General features: G+C 49.5%; 3 protein-coding genes across 7 annotated transcripts in view; 1 reads left to right on the forward strand and 2 right to left on the reverse strand.

Moving 5' to 3' along the window:
• Window positions 1-238: 238 nt before the first annotated feature.
• Window positions 239-13,233, reverse strand: mfsd2b (MFSD2 lysolipid transporter B, sphingolipid). 3 transcript variants are annotated; one of them, XM_078093553.1, is made up of 15 exons: window positions 12,967-13,233; window positions 12,038-12,445; window positions 8,236-8,361; window positions 8,008-8,132; window positions 5,801-5,927; window positions 4,470-4,548; window positions 4,206-4,384; window positions 3,139-3,229; window positions 2,590-2,711; window positions 2,190-2,273; window positions 1,864-1,947; window positions 1,674-1,783; window positions 1,415-1,558; window positions 1,038-1,214; window positions 239-605 (listed from the first exon to the last, which is right to left on the reverse strand). In XM_078093553.1, the coding sequence occupies exons 1-15, from the start codon at window positions 13,216-13,218 to the stop codon at window positions 545-547; spliced, it is 2,169 nt and encodes a 722-aa protein (XP_077949679.1). In that variant the 5' UTR covers window positions 13,219-13,233; the 3' UTR covers window positions 239-544. The 3 variants fall into 3 exon arrangements, with proteins under 3 accessions (XP_077949679.1, XP_040015978.2, XP_077949680.1); XM_040160044.2 differs by having other exon boundaries at window positions 13,002-13,154; XM_078093554.1 differs by lacking the exon at window positions 12,967-13,233 and adding an exon at window positions 12,774-12,903.
• Window positions 13,234-15,417: 2,184 nt separating this feature from the next.
• On the reverse strand, window positions 15,418-18,919 carry ubxn2a (UBX domain protein 2A). Of its 2 annotated transcripts, none has more exons than XM_040160046.2 (7): window positions 18,808-18,919; window positions 18,470-18,532; window positions 17,977-18,088; window positions 17,613-17,722; window positions 17,314-17,451; window positions 16,752-16,913; window positions 15,418-16,073 (listed from the first exon to the last, which is right to left on the reverse strand). In XM_040160046.2, exons 2-7 carry the CDS (start codon window positions 18,511-18,513, stop codon window positions 15,890-15,892), a joined length of 750 nt encoding a protein of 249 aa, XP_040015980.2. In that variant the 5' UTR covers window positions 18,514-18,532; window positions 18,808-18,919; the 3' UTR covers window positions 15,418-15,889. The 2 variants fall into 2 exon arrangements, with proteins under 2 accessions (XP_040015980.2, XP_040015981.2); XM_040160047.2 differs by having other exon boundaries at window positions 18,800-18,899.
• A 1,175-nt stretch (window positions 18,920-20,094) lies between these two features.
• The window catches only part of atad2b (ATPase family AAA domain containing 2B), a 46,303-nt gene continuing 41,558 nt past the window's right edge, over window positions 20,095-24,839 (forward strand). For both annotated transcript variants that reach the window (XM_040160823.2, XM_078093552.1), the window contains exons 1-11: window positions 20,095-20,374; window positions 22,084-22,250; window positions 22,352-22,383; window positions 22,504-22,651; window positions 23,086-23,185; window positions 23,313-23,442; window positions 23,576-23,719; window positions 23,854-23,929; window positions 24,127-24,228; window positions 24,354-24,465; window positions 24,568-24,683. In XM_040160823.2, coding sequence (XP_040016757.2) covers window positions 20,279-20,374; window positions 22,084-22,250; window positions 22,352-22,383; window positions 22,504-22,651; window positions 23,086-23,185; window positions 23,313-23,442; window positions 23,576-23,719; window positions 23,854-23,929; window positions 24,127-24,228; window positions 24,354-24,465; window positions 24,568-24,683 — 1,223 coding nt within the window. In that variant the 5' untranslated portion in view covers window positions 20,095-20,278. The remainder of the gene's footprint in view (window positions 20,375-22,083; window positions 22,251-22,351; window positions 22,384-22,503; window positions 22,652-23,085; window positions 23,186-23,312; window positions 23,443-23,575; window positions 23,720-23,853; window positions 23,930-24,126; window positions 24,229-24,353; window positions 24,466-24,567; window positions 24,684-24,839) is intronic.

The following is a 24,839-nucleotide window of genomic DNA, read 5'->3' on the forward strand; positions in this document are numbered from 1 at the left end:
CCTGGGTTGTATTTATGCTAAAATGTTACCACGGTACCCAGCTGGCCACTAGAGGGGGCCGGACTCCACAGAAACCTCCCTACGCTGCTGTACGTTGTCAATCAGAACTCCACAGAAGCACAAATAGGTGTGGAAGTTGTGCGGTTTGGGCAACAGCATTTTTCAGTAGCGTTTTGAAATATTAACCTGCATAACTAGTGTGCAATTCTTTCTCTGTGGAAGAAACACACCACCCATGTTTATTTGGTCTATTAACCTCTACAACATTTATTTATTTCATATCATCAGCCCTCAATAATCATATATCATAAATAAATAACAGTGTTTTAGAGCCAAACACAGCAAATGATGGTATACATTCATTTATATAAATTAGGTAATCTTATTATATATTTATATATCCAAGATGTCTATACAGTACTTGTGGAAATGAAACAAATGTTTACATTAAAACAATTTAAACAATTTCTCAGTGTAATATACACTAATGGTCAAGCTTCCAGCGGAGATCACTGGAACACGCCGCTTTGAGGATTCACGTCATTCAAGATCCGGGACACACGTTGTTCAAATCTTCCATCGTTCTGGAGCCGATGCTTTGTTTCCTGAGGGAGACGTCAATCAAAGCATTAACATCAGAGGTGGGAAGTAATTGATTGACACCGTGAATGTTTAAATAGGAATGATCCTATAATTACGTACTTGAGGGAGATTTGGCATTCATACTTTGGATACATTTTACTAAGAAAACTGTGGTACTTGATTTAACTTTTACTTAACTAATTGATCTCAATACTTCCTCCACTGCTGGACAATAGTAAGTTGGCATAATGGAACAGTTCCAAAGTACAGATAACATTTGTGTCTCCAAACTTAAGAATAAAGTCCTTCATGCGTACTGTATATATTACGTGGATTACATGGGAACTCCAGCTGTTTAGAACAGCGCTTTAATACAATTGGAGGACTTTGGACTTGGAGATACCCTGACTTTTATTCGCTTGTTTGCATGTTTCAGGTGTGCGTCTCCTGCTCACCGTAGCTCATCCAGGCAGAGTCTGTTCCTGAGTCGCACGTCTTCGCTGATGGGGTAGAGCAGCAGGATCATTAACCCCGTCACGATGAAGGCCACCGGGGCGGCGCCGATCAGCAGCTTCAGGGTGTACACCACCGGAGCAGGCTGCTTGCAGGCGCCGGTGTTGTACCCTGCAAATCTATGCACACACACACACACACACACACAAAGATCCAATTTAAACACAGCTTACAGGAAATCGACATCCCAGCCTGACGCTGCACTTCCGCAAAGGAGCCGACTTGCACACCTTTCCCATAATGAATCATACATCTGGTTAATGCACTTCTGCTGAGTGCAGCTGCACAGCGTCCTGCAGTGTGTACGTGAATGACTTACTCCAGGCAGAGGGTGGACACTCCCAGGGAGATGCCCGCTGCGAACTTGGTGAAGAACACGTAGAAGGAGTAGAAGATGGCCTCGTGGCCTTTACAGTAGGGGTTGGCCAGTCTGAAGTCATCCACCACATCTGGCAGCATGGACCTGAAACGCACACACATGCAACGGTGAAACACGCACTAATCTGGGGTTTTGTTTTGTGTGTCCTTTGTCTTGAGCGGGTCGTCTCGCGGCTCTCTGGATCAGTGAGGCACGTTACCACGGCAACAGGAGCGAGGCGGCCACGCTGAGCCCGGAGGAGACGGCCACCACGTAGGCCACCACGACATTGGGGATGAAGACCAGCATCAAGGTGAAGGGCATGATCCACTGGAAGGAAAACCAAAGAAAAAGTCTTACAGACGAGGACGCAGTCGAGGTTAAAAGTTAAATACAAACGGTCGACTCACCGTGATGCCGCAGAACGCCGCCGTCTTCTTCCCGAACTTCTGCAGGAACCATTGCCACACCGGAATGCTTATCACTGCGGAAACCTGAGCGAACATGTGACGGGTCTTAGTCAGATTTACATACGTGCATACGATGAGGCAAGAGTGTGACACGTGTGTCACATCATCTGTGTAAAGCAGCTGCGGTTCAAGCAGAGGTCTAATGTGGTCAACAGGAATAGAAACAGCACCGGAATGGACACAAAGGGAGGAGTCATAAACAGTGAGGCGTATCTTTGGCTGCTTTGTGGATTCATCAGTGGTAAAAAGTCAAAAACTCTCCTCACCAGGATTGTCAGCACAATATTCTGGAAGTGATCCCTCAGGTCGGCGGCGTAAGTGCAGAAGAGGACGAAGTTGCTCTGGACCAGCTGCAGGAATCAGAGACGAAAAGGTTTGGCTATTTGCTCGTGTCTTGTCCACTCAGCAGTGTCGCCCGGCTGCACGGAGCAATCTATTCCCACCCGGGGGCCCCAAGGATGACAGCTGACATGAGGGGTCCCGGATACACACGTACGGAAATAGATCTGATGCAAAAGGCGGAGTCGTCTGAAACAATTTAAAACGGCCCGAACCCCCAGGTGTAAAAGTGACAAACAAGCGAGAACGTGCGGCGACGTCGGCGCCACTCTCGACGCACTCGAGACGCGGTCAGGAACCGTGACATAAACACGTGCTCTTTCTCACCTGGATGGCCACGGTGATGAAGAGGAAGGCCGCGGTCAGAGTGAGGTACGGCCCGTGTCTCATCACCAGGATGAAGCCCTGGTGGAAGGGGATCTGCTTCTCCGTCCTCGGGGCGTACGGGTCTGAAACGGGTGATGGACGTGGGGGTTGGGATGGCAGTGTGCAGCATACATCGGAGCCTATACTGCATATCGCTACGCCACCGCATATCGCATAACATGCGGTGAGAGGGAGGCTCAGTGCATGTCCAGGAAGTGCGCAGCTGCATTGCCGCGGATGCTGTTTGGCATTTCTAAGAAAGATTAGATGAAAGTGGAGGATCTCCAAACAGTCCAATGAAACGGTGACTCGTTTCGTCTCCGTGTGGAACAGCTCATTAAAGCTGCAACTAACACTTATTTTCCACCACTGATTTATATACAGTATGACTTATTTTTATTATTTATCATTGGCCTATAAAATGTGGATAAACATGTTCCCAGAGCGCAAACCGTACATAACCAAGCGCAGTATCTGTTTCCTCAACCTTCAGGACCGAAAGAGACTCACCGTCCCTCTCTCTGACTCCCAGGAACATCACCAGGGTGCAGATGAGAAACACTCCTCCGATCACGCCGGCAGCTATCATGTACACCTCCTTCTGCAAGAGAGAGAGAGGACACGCGTGTAGCAGCAACAATCCATCTGTGCTTACATCGTCTATTCTGAGCCTCGTCTCGATCTTTAATTCATAATGTTCTCAAGTGCTTAAAAAATTGAAGCGCTTCGCTTCACCGAGCTATACGTCCATTCCAACGCGATTTTTATTTCCGTGCTTATTTTCCGGGCACGGGCCATTTCAGAGTACAAATACAAGCGTACGCAGCAGGAAACCTCAAGCACAGCCGGGTCCCAGAATACACGCGCTGACCGTCAGGGTGCTGCACCTCGCCGGAGAACCGCTGCTCCCGACGCCACCTCTGTTTGTTTGCCATCTCTTCATGTGGTTCGTCACTATTTACACATCAAACACACCCCGTTTCTTAAGGCCAGGCCTAGTTTCCCCCCTCACCGGGGGCCGCTGGGGAATGCAGCGGGGTGCGCTGCGGAAGGGTTCCGGCGACCACCGATAACGCGCTCCTCGGGAAAAGGCGCCGTTTAAAGCCCAAATAGCTGCGGTGCGACCGACATCCAGCGTGCACACGCTTCGTCCAGAATCTTGTTTATTTCGCTCGAGTGTTTCTGAGAAGTGGAACGCTCATATTTCCCACATAACGAGTCCGGAGCGGGTGGGATATAAATAGGGCCTAATGACTTACAGACTGTTGGGGCCCCCGGGAAGCGGGGGGCCACAGTCTGCAGCCCGATGTGAGGGAGGAGCCCCCCCCTTTGTGGTTGTTGCAGGATTCCGGCGTTGGATATCAAACAGCGGCGTCTCCTTTTCCCGCCTTACGGGCTTCAATGGGTTAAAACACCAGGCGGTTCTGGACGTCCGGACTTGTAGACAGACTCTAAATATGGACCCGATTTCCAAACACACCTGTTTTTCATTCAGCGCCCCCCCCCCCCTCCGCCCCCCGGTGAGTTATTTTCCGTTGGCCTACTTCAATGCACCTGGGCTCGCGGGGGACACTCACCGAGTGTGACAGGTAGTCCTGGGAGCGCACCAGCTTCCTGACGACCTCTGCCCCGCTGCCGTTGCCGCGGTAACCGGCCGTCACGTTGTGAGGCGGGCAGTGCAGAGTGTGCGCGCTGGCCACTATCTGGCCCTGGATGGCGGCGCCCACCAGCGTCCCGAACACCTCCATCGTCATTCCTGGACATCACACGGGGAGAGATTGGAGGCGGCTCACGGATGCTCATGCATGTCAAGCGTCGCCTGCGTGCACGTTGAAGCTCACGGTAAGCGGTGGCCGAGTCCCTTTCCTTCTGGTCCGTGCTCAGGAACATGGTGAGAGCCGAATAAGGCACGTGGAAGCACTGCAGAGGAGCAGACAGACACGGCGATGGTTCAGGAAAACACGCAACATACAAAAGTCTCACACATCCGCACCAGTCTGGGGAGGTTGAAGCAATTTTTGGAATTTTAGCGAGACAGCATGGCTTTACCGCTATCAAAATACAGCTATTCAGACATTCAAGGTCACCACCATGAGGATGATATTACATGTATACATGTAAATATAATAGTTTTGAAAAGATAATAATAACACACATCTCTTTCCCAATGTCAGATTACAGGGAATAGTCTTTTTGGGGCTGATTCCCATAAGATGCTGAACATCCTGAACACCAGCGTTGTCATTAGCGTGCACGTCAAAGCCTTCGTGGAGCTTCCCGCTCTTTCGTCGACAACATTTGAGTCACAATCGAATGGGAACACCCAGGATATGTTTAGATGTCTTTAATCTACAAGTGGCTGTGTAGCAGCGCCGACCTCAGCGCTCTGTTTTCTCCTTCCTCACCACCTCTCCCAGAGAACAGGCCTCCTTCACTTTGTAATTTACACAAGGGCTCAGTCAGCACTGCGGAAGCCACGACGAAAATAAACGCGGCCGTGGAAGGATTTTCTGCAGCCGCCGGTTCTCAACAGCATGTCATTTACGGGGGGGGGGGGGGGGGGGGAGGCCTTCGACTGCACGCGAGCGTTTTATTGAGCCGAACCTGCTCAGGCGTCCGCTGCGGATGGAAGTGAGAAGCAATGAGTCGCAGGGAAGCCTGCTCGTAGCTTGATTGCATAAACAGACGAGGTATCGCATCCTAACCCTCCGTTTTACGGGCAGCGACCCTCTGAGTGACAACCGCTGGCCTCTCCCAGCTCACACACACACACACACATCCAGAGACAATGAAGGCGGGCTAAAAGTGGTAACCAGCATTTACCCTGCAAGAGGTTCCTGGCAGAGCCGCCCGTATACTTATCAAGTCGTTGGAGTGACCTGCCATTACTGTCAGTGGTAAGATGGGTTACTCCAGAGAGGTGGACAGATGATGGTCTGGACCACAATAACAAAAAGCCGCCTAAATAAGTCTGCTTCCCCTCTAAGGTGAGCTATCTGAGAGCTCTGGGATCTGAGCCACTGCTCGTCGCGCAAAATCAAAGTGCTGAGCCCAACCGGGACATTCGCCGTTGTTTGGAGGCCTCCTGCAGACCGTGAGCCGCAGCAGTGAGATCGTCTACCTCCCGTCTCGCCCAAGTCCCACTGGGTCATGCGAGGGCATCAGTGCTTACGGTGATGAGGGTTTGGTAGAGGCAGTAGAAGCCCAGGTACCAGATGAACCTGCCGGTGCTGACGAAGGGAGGGACGAACCAGAGGTAGAAGTAGGAGACCACCAGGAACGGAGAGCAACCCACCATCCTGTGAAGAGCACAAAGTCAGGGGAGAGTAAACGCTGCGAGAAGCACTAATGACATCGGTAAAAATCTGTTTCAAGCCATGACGGCTTCTGCGCAGATGTTCAGGCCAGCAGGGACGGCGATGGCCGTGTTATGTTACGTAATCCTCACGGCGGCGCGGCGCTGAAACCATATTTGAGTGGGATTACAGAGCGGCTAAGCCGACAGCTAAATGATTATGTTGCAAGTATGACAGGAATCGGCCCTTTGAAGGACGGCCGGGGAAGTACAACAATATTTTGAACCCTTCACACGCACACAAATACACTGAAACAGCTGCACATTTAAAGGAAAGAACAAGGGCCGTTTGGGATTTTGGTGACGGGGACAAAAACCTGCGGGGGGGGGGGCTTCTGAACTCTGACCCGGTCCGACCGCACCAGGAGTTGTAAACAGAGAAAGTGGGAGAAAGAGGCAGTGGTCCTTTCTAGCATCGTCCGGCTCGCCTCACTCTCCTCCTGATTGTTTGCTCAAACAAAAGGTGGCCGGCAACGCTGGTGCTGCAGTATTGACCGCTGACCGCTCGCTCATGGGAGCGACTGAAAGGGGGGGGCGATGAATGGCGCTGTCAGAACCTTCCTGCAAGATGACTGTGTGTTCCGGGCTTTCTGACTGCAGCGGTTTAAGTAGATGATGCGCCGTGGGACAGAGGGGATTTCAGACGAAGGTCCGCTGACTGTGACAAACAGTCCATTGCAGTTCCGTGAGCAAAGGTTTGGTTTTTCACTCCATTTCACCTTCTAATTGAAGATTTTAAATCAATCAACGTAATAATAATGCTGTGTAATTATACAGCAGTCACAGGGGCCTCAAGCAGAGACAATCTGCCGTGAAATAAAAAGGTCATTTCTGCCAGTTGGAGTTTGCATTTTAGGACAATCACAAAATAATAAACAGGGCACCACCCAAGAGGGCGTTTTTTGGGCCGGCGTCCTAAAGCACTTTATGTCTGCCTGTGATGTGACAGCCAGTCAGGGGGAACCGCTTCCTGCTGGATGGGCTGAAGGGACTTTCCAACTGAGGGAGTGTCGCCATCTCTTCACAAATACCGATGAGCCAACATTTTAAATACCCTTATGCCCATATATAGTACACAAAGTGTTCACACACACACACACACACACACACACCTGCAGCCTCCGGTGGGTATTGAAAGCTGATTAAACAGCCATCAGCATCTGTGGCTGGCTGGCCACAGCGGACCTGGTGCCCCTCCAGCACCGTGCATGTGTAATCTAAGGTTTATAATGCAGTAGGCATTATATACTGGATGTGTAATTACAGTATGTGTCACGGTAGCGTGTTTACAGGACATACACACACACACGCGCGCGCGCGCACACACGCCAATAGCCGCTTATAGGATCATCTTTGCAGAAATGGTGATTTGCGCTAAGAGCTTCGTTTAATCCGCAATCGTAGAGCCACTAAAGATCATTTCCCTGAGAGGCTGTGAGGTTCTTAGCATCTCGCGCACAAAGGCAGCTGGACGAGGCCCGAATGTGGAAACGATGTGTTACGGAGATGTGATGAAATGCGATTGGGGAGCTGCGCTGTTTGGAGCCTCGGGCCTGAGAGTAAAAGTTTTAAAAAAAACATGCGGAACTTGAGCACATTGCTGTTGATGTTTTTGTTTGGACTTTGCACAAACCGCGGGATGTAGCGTGCAGTAATTAAGTCTGAGGGAGGGGGAGGAAGCCAGAACTAAAGTTGATCTGTCGACCGTCAGGTGCTGTACGCGAGTTGAACTCTACGTCGACAGCAGCTGCTTTCACCTCCTTTATTAGCTCAGATAGATTATGAATTCTCATTTTTATTAATTTATTCAATTACTTGTATGTCGTGCTTCTTAAAAGTTTAACTTAAAATGCAATTTTCTGAATGAATACCATGGAAAGGCAATATCTTGCAGTAACTTATAGCCTTATTATTACTATTTGCGTGCAATCTGAACCTGGTTCACAGTCAAACGGAGAAGGAAAACAAGCAATGATTGTGTGTGACAGACAATAAGGATGGCGCTTCCTCCCTGGAGTTCTTACCACGGCATGAGTCTGCCGATCTTGGTCCATCTGGTCTTGGTAATGAAGAAGCCCACAATCGGGTCGGTCACGGCGCCCCAGGCTTTACCGATGAACAGCACCATGGAGGCCTGGAAGGGGTTGATCTGCGGGGTACAACGACAACACACACACACACACACACGTGTAACCCTTGTACCAGAGCCACACACACACACACACACACTTCCCTGTCCTCACACACTTTACCTGGGCGACATCCAGCAGGTAGATCTGCAGGAAGAAGGCCGTGGCGCTGGCGGCCACCTCCTTGGGCGCGCCGCCGATGGCGAAGCACAGCTTGCTGCATAAGGTCAACTTGTGGCCCAACTCGGTCTGCGGAGGCAAGAGGAGTATTTCAAGACGATGGCGGCCGCGCAGGTCAGGCTGCTAATGAGCAAATTAACTTTTCTCCCCTGCAAGCGATCTGCGGAAGACCGGCGAGGAGCGGAGCGCACCGAGGAACTGCTGAGCGTGGGGGGTTTGCACCGGGCGTGTGGTAATTGCTTCTGACGAGGTTTCGCATTCATGGACACCTCGCAGTCACGGCTGAGGTCACTAGGATATATTTGGATTGTGTTATTGATCAATTTCCTGCTTATGTTCTCCTCATCATTTTAATTCCAGGAAGGGGAAGTGAGGAGGTGGTGTCTCACTGTGTTAGTCGCTCAGCATGGACGCAATGACCCTTCTTAGGAAAAGAACTAAAGTAACTTCATCTTTCAGTCCCCTAAAAAAAATTTCACACGAGACACAAACTTGTTACACTGATAAAACGTTCATAGTCTCAATTCCTTTAAATACTCCTAAAATAACCTCCCTTCGCATCTTTAAGTCGCAACCATTTGGTGGCTCGGTGGAAAGTGAAGAAGAAGTGTGGTTGCTAAAGTGTTGTCACGCTACATACATGTGCAATGACGATGTGAGTTGATGATGTGTTGATTCCACTCCCTAAAAAACACACAGGTAGCTGCAACCGGGGATCATCGATCATCCTGCATCTTCGTTACCCCTAAATGCCTTATTCTAGCCGGCAGGAGAGATGCTCACGTATAAAATGTGTGTGTGTGTGTGTGTGTGTTTTAACTAGAAAAGGAATCCCCCCTCTCCCCCCCTCCCTCCGGCGGCTGCGTTGTGGTCTGTCTGTGCAGACACTCAGGCCCATGCAGGAGCCGGAGAAACCCACCGAGTCGTCCACAGCTCCGTTTCCCCTCACCGTGCTCTGCCAAAACCATCAGCCTCTGTGTGTGTGTGTGTGTGTGTGTGTGTGTGTGTGTGTGTGTGCAACCAGAATGGGGAAAGCTTTCATCTCCACACATGAATAAGACGAGTCACCACAGTCTGGGAGCACAATATTTACAACTGTCTCTATGTGCCGCGCACAACCGGTCCCCCTGATTCTGTGTAAGCGGCGGTGTCGCACAAACACACACGCAAAACAGCGTCAATCCACATCCAGTGGCCCCACAGCTACCAACACCCCCCCCCCCCCCCCCCCTCCCCCTCACCGCCCTCACCGCCCCCCACCCGAAAGGGTCATGAAAGAGGGAAATCACCAAAGTAACCACAGCCGCGACCGGCACACTGTTATTATCCGGCCCGCGTTTTCTCTTCCTCCGTTTTTGTCGCCCCTTCAAAACGTGGAGGGGTTCGACAGCGACAATTACCGGGAGGCAGGTGTGTAATTATTCAATCACCAGACAAGCAGGACAGAGGTAAGTAAAGGCTGCAGCGGTGGTTCCGACTTGAAAACTCTCTCTTCTTCCACTCTCACTGCAATTACCCCTAATTGGAGAGAGAGAAATTAAAGTCTTTGGTGTCTGGAGAATGCTGCTTATCTGATGATGTGCGGAAAATACTCCATCCCACTCCAAACTCTCATTCTCTCCCTTCGATCTTTCTTATCGTCAAAGAGGATAAACAGGAAATCCTTTCCACGTTTGTCTGGATGCACAGAATGTACCACACACACACACACACACACACACACACACACACACACACACACGCACACTTTAACACAACAACCGAGACGCTGGCTCTGACTGAAGGGAGCATCTGCAGAGTTAAGACCGGCGACAAGCAAGGGACAAGGACGGATAAGATTAACCTCTGGAGTTAATGAATCCTTACCCACTAGAGGGGAAACTATTTAACGTGTCTCAACTGATTTAATCAGGTTTGAGGATTCTAGTTCAAAGAAGGGGAAGAGGAGGGTGTGTGTGTGGGGGGGGGGGTGGGGGGGGTTATGCACACTGAAGCTTTGCATGCTCAAAGTTAAGCTGGTAAAAAAAGGGTCTAAAACACATTTTAAATGTTTATTTTCTGAAAAGGAGAGAGACATAGAGGGACAGAGAAGGACAGAGAGAGACACAGAGAGAGACATAGAGAGACAGAGAGGGACAGAGAGAGACATAGAGAGACAGAGAGAGAGACACAGAGAGGGACAGAGAGGGACAGAGAGAGAGACACAGAGAGGGACAGAGAGGGACAGAGAGAGACATAGAGAGACAGAGAGAGAGACACAGAGAGGGACAGAGAGGGACAGAGAGAGAGACACAGAGAGGGACAGAGAGGGACAGAGAGAGACATAGAGAGACAGAGAGAGAGACACAGAGAGAGACAGAGAGAGACATAGAGAGACAGAGAGGGACAGAGAGACACAGAGAGAGACACAGAGAGAGACACAGAGAGGGACATAGAGAGACAGAGAGACACAGAGAGAGACACAGAGAGAGACACAGAGAGGGACATAGAGAGACAGAGAGGGACAGAGAGACACAGAGAGAGACACAGAGAGAGACACAGAGGGACAGAGAGGGACAGAGAGAGACAGAGAGAGAGACACAGCTCCACGGGGTTCATTTGACCACAAACCACGTAGTCGCATTCGGGAGAAACCGCCCTGGTCCACTATGTCCATGTTAGTCTGCCTAATTTGACTTTTCTCATAAATACTCCTCCCAGAGGGAATCGTGCAAGCTGAACCTTCTTCTAAAAACTTTCCTTTCTTCTAGTGGCATTTAACTAAGAGCAGAATGGCGGGTTTGCGGGCTTCAGCAGAGAGGAAGATGACGACTTCCTGTGTACATGTCACACGTTGATGCGCCACAGTTGCCCCCTTCTGATTTGAAAAAGAGAACATTATAACCACTAGGAGTGGAGTCCAGTCCCCGACGCTGAACCAGAAGCAGTCCCCACGAAACAGATACAGCTCTAAGGTCCGTAGAGGAAACGCAGAAGCAGCTATTTATTTGGAGAAAAACCAATAATCGGCAAACGTAAAATGCAAATCATTGTGATTTTCCAACCGGCGCTCCCTTGTGGGTATTAGGATTTGGGCTTACTGAGGAAAAACAATTGGTTGCTCTAATTCTCAACTTCTACCGTCTTGAGGGGAGAAAAAAAACACTCATGGCTGTGATTCTCAATACAAAACCTCTGATGTCAAATCCAACTCCACCCAGTCAAAACAAAAGCACTGCAGATTAGACAGAGACGAGACAGCTGCAGGTCTGGTCGGATCGAGGGACGTACGAGCGATGCAACGCTGTTTTCACAAGCTACCTGAGTCACAGAAAAAAAAAGTCTCTTCGCTTGTCACCTTCTCAATCAGCTCTGATAATGTGAGATGAACCAGTCAAAATGTGAGTGAGTCGTTCCTTTCGTCTGTCTTGCATCCAATTACAGCCGTGATCACGACTATTTCCTCACTGAAGACCACTGATCTGAAGACAAAAGGAGGTCATCCTCTTATCAGTAAGAACAACTTTGCGCAAGCTCCCAGGCGCAGAGCCTTCGATGTGGATTACACAGGAAAACAATGCAACTGATCAAATAAACAAACAAGAACCGAAAGAGATCTCTCCTCTTCTCTTTCCCCATCCAATCAGGTCCCTCACAGCCAAACTAAACCCAAACACCCCAGATGAGAGAGAACCGTCTCATCAAGATGCGTGTTTCACCGCAGCACAACAACAACAACAGGTAAACATGCACCGGGTCCTCTTACCTGTGGAGGAGTTTTAGGGAAGAGCGGTTCGGTGGGCAAGATGAGCTTCCCCGCGGAGCCCTGCGCGCCCTTGTCCCCCTTGTCCCCCTTGTCCCCCCTGGCCATGGCCGACAGGCTGTGCGTGAGGCGGCAGCCGTACTTCTGAGCCGGTGTGTGCGAGGGAGCGCTGAAGTGCGTGTGACTGTGACTCCTCGTGTGAGCGAGGGCGCGCGGAGCCTTCCACTGGGTGGTGTTGGAGGTGGCGTTGGAGGCGGTGTGCGTCAGAGGCTGAAACTGGATGTGGCTCTGGCTGCGGGTGTGCGCGCAGTGCGCGCGGGCGGCGGCGGCGGCGTCGGGGGCCGCGGGCTCCTCCCGCTCCTGCGCGACAACTCGGCCGCTGTCGGCCGCCATCCGCGTGCTGCTGTGCGTCTGGAACGGGGCCGGGAGAGGGGGAGGCAAGGGGGGAGGCAAGGGGGGAGGCAAGGGCAAAGTCAGAGAGGCGGCGGTGTCACACATATGCAAAAAAGAAAAACACAATTCATCCAAGCAAACACACACACACACATATAAGATATACATATGCAAATAAGAAAATACATATAAGCAAACACATGTGATAATATAATATAAGTAATATGCAAAAAAGAAAAGAAAGCGCACACATTCAGTCAATGACAAAAATACAGACACAAAACACAGACTTTGGGACAACAATGTATTGTAAAAAGAAACGACACACGCACACAGACGCTCAAACCTTGTTTTAAACAGATCGCCCTCTAAAAGTCAAACGCCCCTCAGGTGAGCGTCGTCTGCGGCGTCTGACAGCTCGCGCAGCCGACTGCGCTTTAAGAGCGAACGTGTCCCGCGCCAGAGTGCGCGAGTCTCGCCTCACTGCGAGCACATCCGCAACCCCCCCCCACCCCCCCCGGCATCATTCTAAATCCCACCTGTGCGCGAGGAGACCCCAGAGCGACGGTCCTACCCGCTGGGTGACGAGAAAGCGGCCGTCCTGCGGGGGTGAGGGGGCTGGGAGGAGGGGGGGGGGGTCCCGGTGGTCGCCGGCTCGGACCGGAGGAGAAGGAGACAGCGCACGATGGAGACGGTCTGCTGCGCGCCTCCGCTCTCAGCCTGCAGTGACGGAGCGGCGCCGTGCGGCGGCGGCCGCGGCCACGGTGCGTGCGTCCCTCTTCGGATCGCATGTGTGTGGGCTGTGCGTGTGGTGCGCGTGTGCGCGCGTGCATCCGTGCCGAGAGATTATGGCCGGCGTGTGTTTGACGCGAGCAGCGTGTGTGTGTGTGTGTGTGTGTGTGTGTGTGTGTGTGTGTGTGTGTGTTTGGGATGGGAACGCACGGGAAGAGGACCAGCAGATTTTTGAGAGACAAACTAGTGCTATTTTTAAGCATGTGATTAACAAATCATGCATTATTACTGTATTCCACACGTGACAGGGAATAAAATAATCAATTTCGCTATGGTTTAATGACACATTCTATATGAAAAGCATCTATGTTTACTAACACTTATCATCAGTCTCTCAGGCTGCACCATTTACACTCGAAGTGTCCAAAAGTTTGGTTTCATTTCCCTCACAGAGAATTGACCTTGGGTTCTTTGGAACAAGGAGCCATGTGTGAGAATAACCCGTTGAGGATCGTTACGATACAGATGTCACACTGCATCATTATCATTGTTGTGATGTAGATTCCACTGTGTCTGTGTGTGTGTGGAGGGGGGGGTCTGTTCTTTACGGGTCATGCTACTCCAGATTCAGCTGAGGGACTCACAGGAACCAGCATTCTCAACATCGAGCCACAGAAGTCCAAACTTTTAGTCCCAATCTTACATTTCCACGAGCAGGTGGAGACTTCACATTGTGAAGCGGCAGGAAAAGGCCTTAAACTTGCATTCTTTCAAATAGCCTGTAGGGGGCGACTCCTCTGGTTATCAGATAGAGGACTATGAGAAAGTGACTACTGTTTATTACAAATTGCAGTATGGTGTTTATGGTCTCAATCTCTGGTTTCAACTCTTATTCAACACGGCATGATGTTTCACATAATAGATGATGGTCCATTTTATGGGATTATGTAACTTCTTCAAAGCACTCCATGGTTAATCAGCTTAAGCTGGTTGGGTTGTTGAATTCCCAGAACTAGCGTTGAACACCCGAGACGATTTCCTGTTATCCAGCATGTAAATGGTCCCCATACCTCACACTGTCCACTGCAGGAAACCACATGCAGGCTAACAAAATGTAACGCTTGAGTACTGATGACATTGTAAGGTTTATTTTATTATAGTAAAATATTCCATCTAACTCTGAGTGGACAGGAAGCTTTTCCTACGAACACTTATCGGTTGGAGAAGGAGATGCAGTACCACACATTCTTGTATTAATATTTTTCTGGGGCATGCTTCATCGACTGTTCACTTACTATCTACTGAGAACCTTTCATTTTCCCCACAAAATACCTTCATAAGCGGCTCCATTTGGTGCGAGTCGCTTACTCTCCACAGTAATCTTCCCTCAGAGCTCGACAACAAACATGTCAGACCTCGGCTTGTGAATCCCAAGCATGCAAACCCCTCAACCAAAAACCACATTATCAACAATGAAAGCGGCGCCGCCGCGGTAAAGGTCCGGCATATGACCTGCATTAAAACAGCATGTTTCCCATAATGCGTGAAGAGGAATGTGCAAAATGAAAAACGTTGGCTGCTGCGTGAGTAAAAGGGTCCTTCTGAAAGGAAATGTGGGAGTTAAATGGAAAGTAATTCCCTGCATGCTTAGCCTTATTAAATATGTAGCAGAAAGGAAATGTGCTCTCTTTTACTCTTTAGCCAGACCGCCTCTGGCAGCGAACCAGGTGATGCCGCAGCCTGCACGTTCAGGTCGAAACCCTCCAATGTGGCCTCTTTCAAAGATAATTCTTCAGAGGGGATTATTCCAGGCATCTCCTCCCATGACCTTCACCGGCTGTCCTCTCCACCAGCGGATACAAACGCGCTTCTGTTCTGCACTGCCGTCCCTCGAGTGGCTTTAAATATTGAAGGTGGATAATGGCGTTCGCCTTCTTCCCGAGGCCGGGCGGACGGAGACGCAGGCGCACGCATGGCGCGAAGCACGAGAGGCCTCGTTCAGGAAAGAAAAAGCGGGGAAATTAACCCCCTCGGAGTGAGATCTTAAATAACTACGGATTCTCTGAACTTTCGAGGACACTTGATATGGTTTGAAAGGATGCAGCGAAATAAAACCATACATTGTTCTTGGGTATTTAACAGTCAGGCACAAACACAAATAACAGTGACAAGCTGTTACAACATAAAACATAATGTTGTGCAAACACGTGTACATTCAATACAATTGTAAACACAGCGAAACAAATGGAAATATCAGTCACTTAATAGTTCATTTATTTGAACTTATTTTAAATAGTGCAGAAAAAACTGGTGATCACAGTTTGGGAAGACGTAAGAGAGGTGGTCGGTGGTGTTGGTAGTGAAGGTGTGTGTGTGTGTGTCTGTGTGAGGGGGGGCGTCATGCGGTAGACCACCACATCTGCCCGGGCGCCATTCGTTTGCCCCACTTTGATTTGGGGCTTTTGGGAGACGAACAACGTCCTCCATCGGGGGAAGACAACAAAGGCCCTGAGACAAAAACCAACAACAATAATCCCACCAGGAGATTTTAACAGGACAACGTTAACATGCAGCGCAAACTTTAGAATAGAGACAGATGGGGCGGGGGGGGGGGGGGGGGGGGCGTGAGGCTGCTATCGGGGTTCTTGGTGAGGTGTCAGTGAGCGTGTGAGTGGTGTGTTGTGTGTATTATGGGGTGGGGAAGGCGGGCGGGCGGGGGGTCCCCTTTAGTCAGGAGTGTCCAAACGGAGCCGGTGTGTCCAGGGGTCTCTGGACGATGACGGCGTTGGCCAGGTCGGCCTCCCCCAGGCTCAATTCCTTGTCGTTGAGTTCCCGGAAAGGAACCGACGTGGTCAGGACAAAGGGGGGGCAGCTCCTCTGGCAGCGCGCCACGAAGTCCTGAACATCCGCGATCCTACGGGAAGCATTTTGGGAAAAAATATATATATATTTATTCGCCACCGAGAACGGCGGAGCTGTTCTCCCCTGTAGCAAAGCATCACAGACCAAACAGAATTCTCTCTCTTGTGACACGTGACGTCTCTGTGTACTCGTCCGTTATTAATCACCCCCCACATACGAGCGTCCTCATGGCGGTGCACGCTAAGGCCACCTGAAGGTTGGAGGGGTTCAACCCTCCCTCCCCTTTGGCTAACCCAGTTATATAAATGCTGCATCCCAGTTACGCAATCCCTCTCTGGGGATTTTATAGATCCACTCGGCTGCAACGTCTCAGATTATGTTTTCTGCAGCCCCGTGCACTGGGGCAGGGAGGCAGGGGGGGGGATGTAACACGGACCGTGCCTTCAACTCCAGCAGACTAGAACAAAGCATTACGTAATCCTCAAGCAAACCCCCCTCGCCAGCTCCCGAGCTTGTACAAACAAAAATCTCATGTCATCGCTTGAACTACTTATTTCTCTGCGTTGCTGGAGATTATGGGATTTGCAGACAGCGCAGTGAGGGTGGAAATTGTCGATTTAGTCCATGCGCAGAATACTAAATCGGCCTTTAATATGTGTATATTTTATGATCATGCCAAGCTCAGATGAGGAGAGGAGCGATTTGGGCCTTTTGAGGTTGCGATACACACCTATGGGATAGGTTAAACCTCTGCACCAATCTCCTGCCGTCAGCCAACCAGATCTGCAGGGAGGTAACAGGAAGGGCGTGGTCTAGTGTTACCATGGGAATAGGAGGAGATTCTCCATCCTCATGCACAGACGGTGACCTGGCCACCACTCTGGGGGCGACACTGGGAGTGGACAGGAATAAATAACAGATTAGGAGTGTGAACGCACACAGCACATTACATGTCATTGCCACGCGTATTGTTCATGATTCAGTGATGGAAACTCTGGAAGAAAATGTTTTTGACTATTGAGTGTTATAAAACTGTTGAGTTACTGAGATTTACTTTTTGGTGTTTTGATACCTGGATTAAGAGGGCCACCTAGTGGTGTAATGTAGTACAGCACCTCGGCACTTGAGACAGACTTTATTTAAATCCTTCATTGATTATTTAAGCCCATATTTCGATACTAAATTATTCTTTAAAAAAAAATCAAACCGTGTTTCAACATATATAACTTTTAAAATAACCGATTAATGTGGTTATTTTATAATACTATCACAACTGCAACGTCTTACTGTACCTGCCAAGTCGGTACCCTTGGCCGCTGAAGGGGTGAAAGGCCTTTCGCCTGGGAACGTAGTTCTCCTCCGTCAGATCCTCCACACTGATCTCCAGCTCCTCCTCCTCCGCTCGGCTCTCCCACTCCTTCGGAAGCTCCCTGGGGCAGATAAAAGTCCAGAGCCTCGTTGGATCAGTCAACGCGACAAACCATCCCTGAGGAGCGTTGCGCACTAACTATTTCACGTCGCCGGGTTGTAAAATCCTAGTCAATGCAACAGTAACACCTGTGAAGATTTCATCCTGGTCCTCTTCACTCACCCCCTTTTGATGGAGTCCAGGAAGTCTTGATTTTCGGGAACGGAGTAGCTGCGGAACTCCTGATCGTTGACGGTGAAGCCGTCCTTCCACAGCCTCACCACCATCTCCACCTGCAGACGAAGGCCGCATAAAGGAGTCTGTATCAGCGATGAGCGCTCTATGAGCTGAAAGCAAGGCTCTGAAGGTCGCAGAGGTCAACGCAGGTCACTTAACTATCGTCCCAAAGGTAACTCCCTTCTGCTGTTTAACATTTATTTTTCATCTTTGTTTCTATTACATGCAGTTGCAGAAAACGTTTGTTAATTTCCCGCGTTGTCCTGCAGAAATGAAGATGAAGATGTGGCGGTGCGAATCACCCGCTGACCTTCGATGTCCCAGAGGCATCGTAGCAGATCTTCTCCACCTCGTGGAGGAGGTCTTCCACCGAGAAGCTACGCCTTATTGGAGCCTGCTCTTCACATTCTTCACTTTCTTCACTTGGAAACCCACAAAGAAATGGACAAGTGTTTCATTTATCACGATAGATGTCTTCCTGCAGTCACAGACACATTGCATTATTCAGTTAGCTTACAGTGCAGGTTTGTGAAAATGCACCAAAAGAAAAGAAGTGCTGGTGTTGATTCATCATTATCGCTAAAAATCCAGTGATTGAGTTGCAGGCTATTTTTTTACTTTAAGGTAAAACGTTGATATATGTTATGTTATACTAAATAGATTGGTATGGACCAATGTACATACAAGTAAATTGATGATAAACTCAAAAAAGTCATTGCAACTCCCAAATACAATTGTCCCATTTGAATTTGAAGGGATTATACAAGGAATACATTTTCTTGACATCACAAATTACGACTTACCAATTGTCATCTCTCTCACCGCCCACAGTGTCAAACTCCTTCATGACGTTGCGCGTGTTCCATCTGAGAAAATGAAAACGTCACAGACGGCCGCGTCACCAACGCACCTCACGCATTCACGTGCTCATGTATGCACGCGTTACATTCACAGGGGCTGCAAAACGGGTGTCGACAACAACGCGTTTACCGTCCGTCACGTGCGCGTCACGCAGAAAGCCGGGGACGCGCACCACGGAGCCCGCGGCAGCGGACCCGCGCATCGCACCGCGGTTTACATGCACACAGTAGACGCTCGTCCGCATGCGCGTTTTAAGGGTTAAGGACACATACTGATTTACCAGTCCGCGGTCGGTCTGTTGATCCCCGGCACGTCTGCAGCGGCCGAACGCTTCGTGCAGCTGCTTCTGCTGAGCGACGTGTGTGACGCGGGGTGCCGTAAGTCGACTCCTCCTGTCGTGGTGAAACCGAACCGGGATGCTGAGCTCAGCACAACCACTTTCGGTTGAAACCGATTAAGACTGGTGATGCACTATACTATACTATCTATCCAACTATTCCTCTACCCATCCATCTGTCATCCAAATTCCTTAACTGTGCAGCAGTAATTGTGCTGTCATCCTAATATTATAAACAAGAGATAAGAAAAAGGTCACACTGTAGAGATGGAACAGTGTAATATTTAACATTTTTCCTTTTCAAAGTCTGTGCTCATATTTCTATAGAGGATGATGCACATTCATACCCTCTGTGCTGCAACATCTGTCCATTTGACGCCGAACAGTGGAGTGCTGTAGTTTACTCGCTTTTCTGGGTTACAGACTGAGCAGCTCAGCACACAAAACAAAAATAATAATCACCTCATGATGCTTTTTAAATGGACCCAAAAAACGTGAAACAGATGGCAAGCACAGTCGCATTGCCAGTCACGCCAGGAATAGAGGAAACACAATCACGCGCACGCACGCGCACACACACACACACACACACACACACACACACACACACACACACACACACACACACACACACACGCAGGTTTGGGTTCAGCAGTGATTCCCAAATCGGGGGGGGGGGGGTGATGGGATCCCACAGGGTTTCTGGAGGGGTTTAGTGGAAGTTCTTGGTAAACTAAAGTTAAACACCCCCTTTTCCTTCAAACTCTGATCACAGGCCTCATGTTTGCATAGTTTTGATCACATACTTTCTGCCGATTTTGTAGGTCGACTGATATTTTTTTACATGCAAAATGTTCTCATTGTGAAGAAGAACTTTGTTCCTCAAATAACCCGGAGGCCGCCCACTTCCATCTGCTTGGCTTCGACCCGTCCGGCTGCTGTTCGTCTGAAGGGTACACTGTGTATTCATGTTCAAAAATGCAATATTTATTCGTTTTCATAACTTTTTGAAATCTTTAAATAGATTTATTGTGCTTGAAAAGTACGTACTAAATGGAAAGACTTTTAGTATTATACTTTACAGAGTTGACTATCACCAGTTGGCAATTTAAGTATTTATCCTGCAATTAACAGTTTCTACTGAATCTCATGGTCCTTGTAATATTTGTGTAGTGTCTATAAGAGTAGTTACTATATGTCAACAAAAATGAATGCACATGACAAACATCCACTTGAGGGAGAGAGAGAGAGAAAGAGAGGGGGAGGAAGAGTGACAGCAAGAGAGAGAGAGAGAGAGAGAGAGAGAGAAAGAAAGAAAGAAATGGCGCCTCGATGCTGCGCTCACTGAGGCAGTCTTTGGAGCCGGCTAACGAGATCTAGTGAGGGCAAAAGGAAAAACAAACACGAACTAAACATGGTGAACACAAGGAAAAACTCCCGGCCGGGCGGCCCCTTCATCTCCTCCAGGACGAGGTCCTCGTCAAGAACCGAGCGGAACTCTGAGGAACATGTAAACGGTTTCTTTTCTCTCTTCTTCTCTAGCACCGGTGAGCTAGCTCGGCTAGCCGGCTAGCTAGCCGTAATACCGTGGCCTCAATGTGTCCCACTTTAACGTATTATTGGCGGTAAACGCGGGCAGCGTTGACACCTGACACCCACCTGGCCGCGCGGACACACAATAAACGAACCGGACGCGACGATGCGCGCGCCTGTCACTTTGTGCCGGACGCGTCGCGCGGACAAATGGGTGGACAAATCGCGAGCTAGCGCCGTTAGCTCCCGGCTAGCTCCAAGTTGAGTTCCCTTTGTGTTTGGCAGTTTGTGCCTTGACTTGAATTGACTTGTTCGCACCGTCGCCTCCCTCCCTCCCTCCCGGTGAGTGGAGACAGCCCGCGGCTTGTCCGGAGGCCGTCGGCCCCTCTGCCCCCCCGCCGACTCGGACGCGTTAGCGGGGTTTTATTTGTCTCAAATGTGACGAGATAAAGGCTCGGAAGTTAAGCTAGCGTCCGTCTGTTGCAGCTAGCCGCGACAGCTAGCCGGCGGTGGGGGAAGGGAGCCCCCGGGTTCACAACAGTCCGCCGGCTCGAGCCCCGTCATCTTTTTAGCGGGTCTGAACTTGGTGAACTTTCTGTTGCCAATGCCCAAATACCCGGACGCGGCCGGCTTTTGCCCCTGAAGAAACGACGTGGTTCCCAAAGGCGCCGGTTTCTAACGCCTCGCCGAGTGTCATTTATTTACTTCTTTGACAGGAGGACAAAACGAATCCAACGGCTAACGGTCTCACTGTGGTTGCGCGACTGCCTTTGTCTCACAATGTAAACACGGAGGTAATGCGAGGACCAGAGGACCCGTGTCTCCGCATTATTTACCCGTATTAATGCACTCAACGAGGACAAACCCCGATTAGATAAATTATAGATGATCAATAGCACACGGTCGAGTCCTAATGGGCTGTTTGGAGAGGATTTATACTTTTGACATTCAAGTAATTCCTGACTGTGGACACATGATAATGTGATCTGTGATTCGCAGGCTATAGAGTAATGCACCGAACACTTTCACAATGTCATTGCACAATAATATTGCTTTTTTTTTCATGAACTTAATGCTCAACTATTTCCGCCCAATGTTGACCATAGTTTTGTGACTCTTTGGGAAAAGGTTTTAAATGAAGGCTGAAACATCGATCCGCAGCTGTGCATTTGTTCACTGTTGGTACAAATATGCACTGCTCCCACATCTGTATCTATATCCAATCAGTCAGTCAGGCTGTCAGACAGACACAGCGTCTCTGCAGGCATCGCACTCAGTTGTCTACGACAACAGTGAGATATGCTCTCATATCGGCGGGGAAGTTGAGCTGTGAAGGGCGCGAGGATCAAGGGCGTGCGCCGAGGGTGCTCTGTTGTGATTTGTGGAATCCTTCGAGGTGTCTCGCCTCGTCGTATTCTACTCTGGGTTTTGCCATTTGAAGCACTTGCTGTCGTCTTTTATGTTGACATGGATGGGATTTCTTACTAGAGCAGTTTGTTCATGGTTGCTTGCTAGTTGCTTAATATTCTGGGGTTTATACAGGGATTGACGGGGGGATGTTTTATGCAAAATATTGGTGAAAGGCTGTCACGAGGTGTGACGCGCCATCCTCTTTGCTTGTTCTGATTTTTACATTTCTGTCTTAAATTGGTGTGATCCATGTTTTTGTTTTTTTTCGTTCAACAGAAGGAGGCCAGTAGTGATGTGAGCAGTCCCAGCAGTCCGCGGCTGGCGCCCCCTTCCAAGCGGACGCGGCGGCAGACCGCCTCCGAGCCGAGCTCCAGCGATACCTCGCCGTCCCCACAGACCAAGGGCCAGAGGGTCAGCTGGGAGATTCCCACCTACCGCACCAGGTCAGCTGCCGGCCTTCGCCTTCATCAAACCTGAGCATCTCTGACGGATGGCGTGTCATCTGGCGGCTAATCACTTTGCTTTGTTTTTCTCTTTCTTCTAGGTTGTCGTCTCGCATAATGCAAAATGGACACGGTAATGCAATTCTCTTCAATTTGCCTCTTATTAAATTGCCATACGTCAAACGCTTTGCACGAGAAGCGCACAACGAAATAATTGTCTCTCTTTCTAATGAAAGTTTTGTCAATGCCGCAGCCCATCTGAGTCACAGGAATGAGCAGAGTGGAGGTGCAGATCACTCTCACATGAATGGGCACGTGGAGCTGAAGAGGAGCTGCCGGGGGAAGAAGAGCAAATTTGAACACCTCAATCAGAGCCTGCTGTTTGACCAGCTGGTCAACAGGTAGCTACATGTCGCTCTGCTGACACCGCCTTCCTTTGCAGTACTGTGTACAACACAACAGAAGCGGGATTTGGGGGAATTCATCTTGGAACATATTGAATTGGACTCCTTATACTTAGATTTTAGCTTCATGTTGTGCCGGTCCGCTTCCTTATACAAAGCTTAGTATAACAGTATATACTGCGCATTCTGTACTATGAGTATTCTTCAATACGTCAGTTTTATACCATGTACCCCTCATATTTGAACAGTGCAGCAGTATATTCAGGGCACCTGTTAACCTAATATGAATACTCTCAAGTTAGGGATGAAGATCAGCACATTCTATAGATCATAGACTTCCTATGAAGTAGGAATTGTTTCCTCATGTGTGTCTTCTGTGAAGGTACCTTCAGTTTGCCATATTCTGTTTTCTTGTGTGTGTGCACGCGCAGCACTGCTGAGGCTGTTCTTCAGGAGATGGACAACATCAGCAGCATCAGGCAGAACCGTGAGGTGGAGCGGCTTCGCATGTGGACCGGAGACACCGAGGAGGTGAGTGCGTTCCGGCTGCAGCACACGACCTTGAGGTAGAAAAGGACAGGTCCCCTGTCCCCATCCCAGGCCGGGTGATCTTGTGTGACTATTTGTGACAATAAGAGAGGGCTCCGTTTGTTTTCAGGAAAACCTGGACATGTATTCTCGGGTGAAGCGCAGGAAATCCATGCGCAGGAGCACTTTCAGCATGCCTACACACCACAAAGTCCTGAGCAAAAATGAGCAGGAGGATGAAGAGGAGGAAGGCACCGAAGGTCAGTTCCCCACTAACGTTCTACTACTCAGTGAACCACCTTAAATTCATCATAACTGAAACATCAGAATTCCTGCGTGTAGTCTACTTTAGTTGAACAATCTGCATTTTGAAACTGCACCTCGTGACTGTAGATTCTCACGGCGAGGAAGGGGAGGTGGATGCAGAGGACGAAGATGACGAAGGGGATGAAGCAGAGGAGGCAGGGGAGGAAAACGGCAGACCGTACAACCTGAGGCAGCGGAAGACGGTGCAGCGATATGAGGCCCCACCTATCGGTAGTTGCTGATCCTTTATAGATTCAAACCTTTTGTACACGCATTTCGTTTAGCGGCGTTTTATTTCCTGTTGTCCCTTTTTAGTTAACAGGTTTGGTCTGTAATAACCAGCCGCCTTGTGTCTGCTTTCGCAGAACCCGTGAACAGAAAACAGAGCAACCCCTCACTCTTTGACACCCACAGATCCCCAGCAAGAAGAAGCCATATAAGGTTGGTAGGAATGAGTGAAACGTCCGACTCAGCTCCGACACCGAACGCCTCGCAAAGCGTGGCCCCCAACCTTCGCTAATGAGCTCAGCTGTGGTTCTAAAACCTGTTTTTTCACGCACCCATTGGTGTCTGCTGAGTCAGGAACGGGTCTGTGTGTAATGGCGTGAAACTGAATCTCGATTGTCTCACCACGCCAGAGTGAAGAAACACGCCATTCACAGCAGTGACACCACCTCTTCTTCTGATGAGGAGCGCTTTGAGCGGAGGAAAGGAAAGAGCATGACCCGAGCCCGGAACAGGTAAAGGCCGGCGCCTTCTTCCTGATTTTAAATGCACTTACCTGGTAAATCTTCCTAAAAGGAACTTTAAAATAATGAACATCTGGATCAATACATGTCAGTTGCATTCATTTTTTTCCCCGCAGGTGTTTGCCCATGAACCTGACCTCAGAAGACCTGACGAGTGGGGTGTTGCGTGATCGAGCAAAAGTGGGAGCCAGCCTGGCGGACGTGGACCCCATGAACCTCGATAGCTCGGTGGGGGGGAACAAGTACCGCTTTAAAGCGGCGTCTGACCACAAATTTGTCTCCCAAGGAAGAACCCTTCTTTGAACGGAATGTTTTTTTTCTTCTTTTCAGGTGAAATTTGACCAGGTGGGTGGCCTCGGTAATCACATTCAGTCTCTGAAGGAGATGGTGGTCTTCCCGCTGCTGTATCCTGAGATCTTTGAGAAGTTTAAGATTCAGCCCCCCAGGTGCGAACAACTGAAATGTGTTTCTATTTGTTTTGGAATTCTTTTATTTGAGTAATAATACAAAAACAGAGCATATTAAATCTGATCACACATGTGTTGCTCACTTTCCTGCAGGCCTTTTGAACGTTGCTGTTGGTTCACAGATCCATGATTTCA

This window comes from Gasterosteus aculeatus, chromosome 18 (genome assembly GCF_964276395.1).
Source record: "Gasterosteus aculeatus chromosome 18, fGasAcu3.hap1.1, whole genome shotgun sequence".
NCBI lineage: Eukaryota > Metazoa > Chordata > Actinopteri > Perciformes > Gasterosteidae > Gasterosteus > Gasterosteus aculeatus.